The 2,500-nt window shown below is 47.0% G+C and overlaps 1 protein-coding gene across 1 annotated transcript in view; it reads right to left on the bottom strand.

Annotated features, from left to right (window-relative positions):
* LOC142590977 (uncharacterized) overlaps window positions 1-2,500 on the bottom strand; it is a 25,872-nt gene that overhangs the window by 3,565 nt on the left and 19,807 nt on the right. The window contains exon 5 of the mRNA XM_075703347.1: window positions 996-1,043. Within this exon, the coding sequence (XP_075559462.1) occupies window positions 996-1,043 (48 nt within the window). The remainder of the gene's footprint in view (window positions 1-995; window positions 1,044-2,500) is intronic.

Genomic DNA, 2,500 nt, shown 5'->3' with positions numbered 1-2,500 from the left:
CAAAACGCTGGCTGTGGGAAGAACTGCGAGAACGCTCCTCTTACCAGGTACCACCGGGCGGTGATGATGGACGCTGGCACCGCCGGTACCGGTACCGGACCGTTGTGCTACTGCTTTCCTATCACTGATACCACCCAGTACACCGGTACAGCACGGTGGTGCAACCGGTTCCGATACCACTGTTACCGCCGGTACAACACAGTTATACCATTGGCACCAATACCACCCTGAGTACCGGTGCCACTGGTACCACTGGTACAGCAAGGTTGTACCACCGGCACCAATGCCACCTGCAGTGCCGCTGGTAGCATCGGTACAGCAGGATTGTTCCACTGGCACGAATACCACCCCGCCAACCGATACCACCTTCACCAGAGCTAAGGGATTGACGCACATTTGTACACTGCATTATCTCAACGATCGGCTGCAAGAGATGATAGCTTGCTAAGAAAGAGTGTATTTATAAGCAGTGCTTATGCAAAAGGATATGGTAAACAGTAAATGGTTTTCCTGGAGAAGTAAGGTCAAAGCCAACTCTTTCGGATAAAAGCCTCGTATTAAACTGAAAGCTTTAGCTCTGGACCAATACCGATGATGGCAACCACTTCCGTCCCCACTTCGCCCTTAAAGCAGTGTCTCCTTAGGAATCCCGAGTCAAGCACTACTTTCGAGATAACCGTTAAAAAAATGCGCTTGAAACAGCACAGGTGCTTGCGTTAGCATTGCCATCAACTGTCCGAAAGACAATGTTTACATTCGGCTGGAAATTATTAGTTTCTATCCGCTAGTTATGTGATAGTCATACTGACACATCTCTTGCACGTTTATTTACAGCTACTTGTGGCGTGCCAACTTTGGCCGCTTTAGACACCACATCAGATGCATATTTCAGGTTACGACTGCGTACTGCATTATCTACTTTGGAACAAGATTGACAAGCGATATTTTCGATGAACAAATGACCGCGCTCAAATATCGTGTTTCTGCGTGCTTACCACATGGTCCCTGAGAGATGTGTTGACGCAGCCAACTAGAATTTCCTCCTGCCATCCAACAAAGGAAAGACAGAATAATACGAGGTCAAAGTTGGTCCAATAATGGTCGCTAAGCAAGGTGTACGTTTGGTCTTTTTAGTTGAACATAATTAATGCACAGCCACCAAAAGTAGACTTATCAAAATAAAGCAGCATTAAAACCTGCTCCCCACCGCACCACCCCCGCCTCAACACAAAAATAAATGGAAGAGAGGAAAGGAAGGCGATCACGATACTTACACTTATGTTGAGGAACTGGCACGTTCCAGGTTTAACATTTCGCATTCCTTGTGAGTTGCGGCATTCTAAGATATTGTGACGCAGTTTTGGAACATGGAACGTAGGAGCTCCGTAACGTGAGCGTGAGAATGAGTCACTTTGCTGATTTCTTTCTTTCTTTCTTTCTTTCTTTCTTTCTTTCTTTCTTTCTTTCTTTCTTTACTTCTTTTTACAACGGAGCTTAGTATGGTTAGGGTGCCATAAAAATGTTCGTGTCCGCACTCGAAAACTATAATCATCCATGGCTCATATAGCTCCGTAAGCTCTCATACCCCCTTGTGTAAGCATGCAAAAAAACGCAACAACTCGTATCCCCTGTAAAGTTCACGGCTACTCACTTTGCGCGGGTTAGTTATACGATGCCACTACCTCTGTGGTCGTTGTCGCCGATTTCAATGTGGGATGTGTCGGGACCGGAAAGGGAGTGGTTTAGGCGTTTCGTGGTGCAGGCATATCGCTTGCGATGCCACACCGCTCCGGCCCAACCGACTACCCAGCGGCGTACGTGCATCAGTTTGACGTCATCAGAGAATGCGTTTGCAGTTGCGAATATGCCGATCAGTCTATATCACAGCGACCGCAAAGCAATTGTGACCTTCGTTACTAAGAATGAGTGACGCAATAAGGTTTGTACCCGCCGTGGTTGCTCAGTGGCTATGGTGTCAGGAAGACAAATGTTGTCTTCTATGGGTCTTCCTTTTGCGTGTGTTTTACTTGCGGCAAAAAAAAAATGTCCTTTAGCAAACACCAACTAGGCACCCACCCTGCTGAGCACGAGGTCGCGGGATTGAATCCCGGCCACGGCGGCCGCATTTCGATGGGGGCGAAAACACCCGTGTACTTAGATTTAGGTCCACGTAAAAGAGCCCCGGGTGGTCGAAATTTCCGGAGTCCTCCACTACGGCGGGCCTCATAATCAGAAAGTGGTTTTGGCACGTAAAACCCCATAATTTAATTAAGGTCTGTACCCCAAGTTTTTTCGCCACGATGTTTGCAGCTCCGCTGGTCATCCACCCTGGCATGACGGAATGACTTTAAAGTTTTTATTTTTTTTTGTGCCTTTCGTGCATATTTTGTTCATATCGGCCTTCCTTAAGTTATTTTTATTTGTCTTCATTTCTGCGTGCGGGGGAGGGGGGGGGGGCGTATGTGAATCGTGTAACTGTTTCTGTCGCAAAAAAAAAAAA

Source organism: Dermacentor variabilis, chromosome 8 (genome assembly GCF_050947875.1).
Source record: "Dermacentor variabilis isolate Ectoservices chromosome 8, ASM5094787v1, whole genome shotgun sequence".
In the NCBI taxonomy this organism is placed as follows: Eukaryota; Metazoa; Arthropoda; class Arachnida; order Ixodida; family Ixodidae; genus Dermacentor; species Dermacentor variabilis.
The sequence above is the reverse complement of the archived record's forward strand: the minus strand, read 5'-3'. Positions and strand labels throughout refer to the sequence as shown.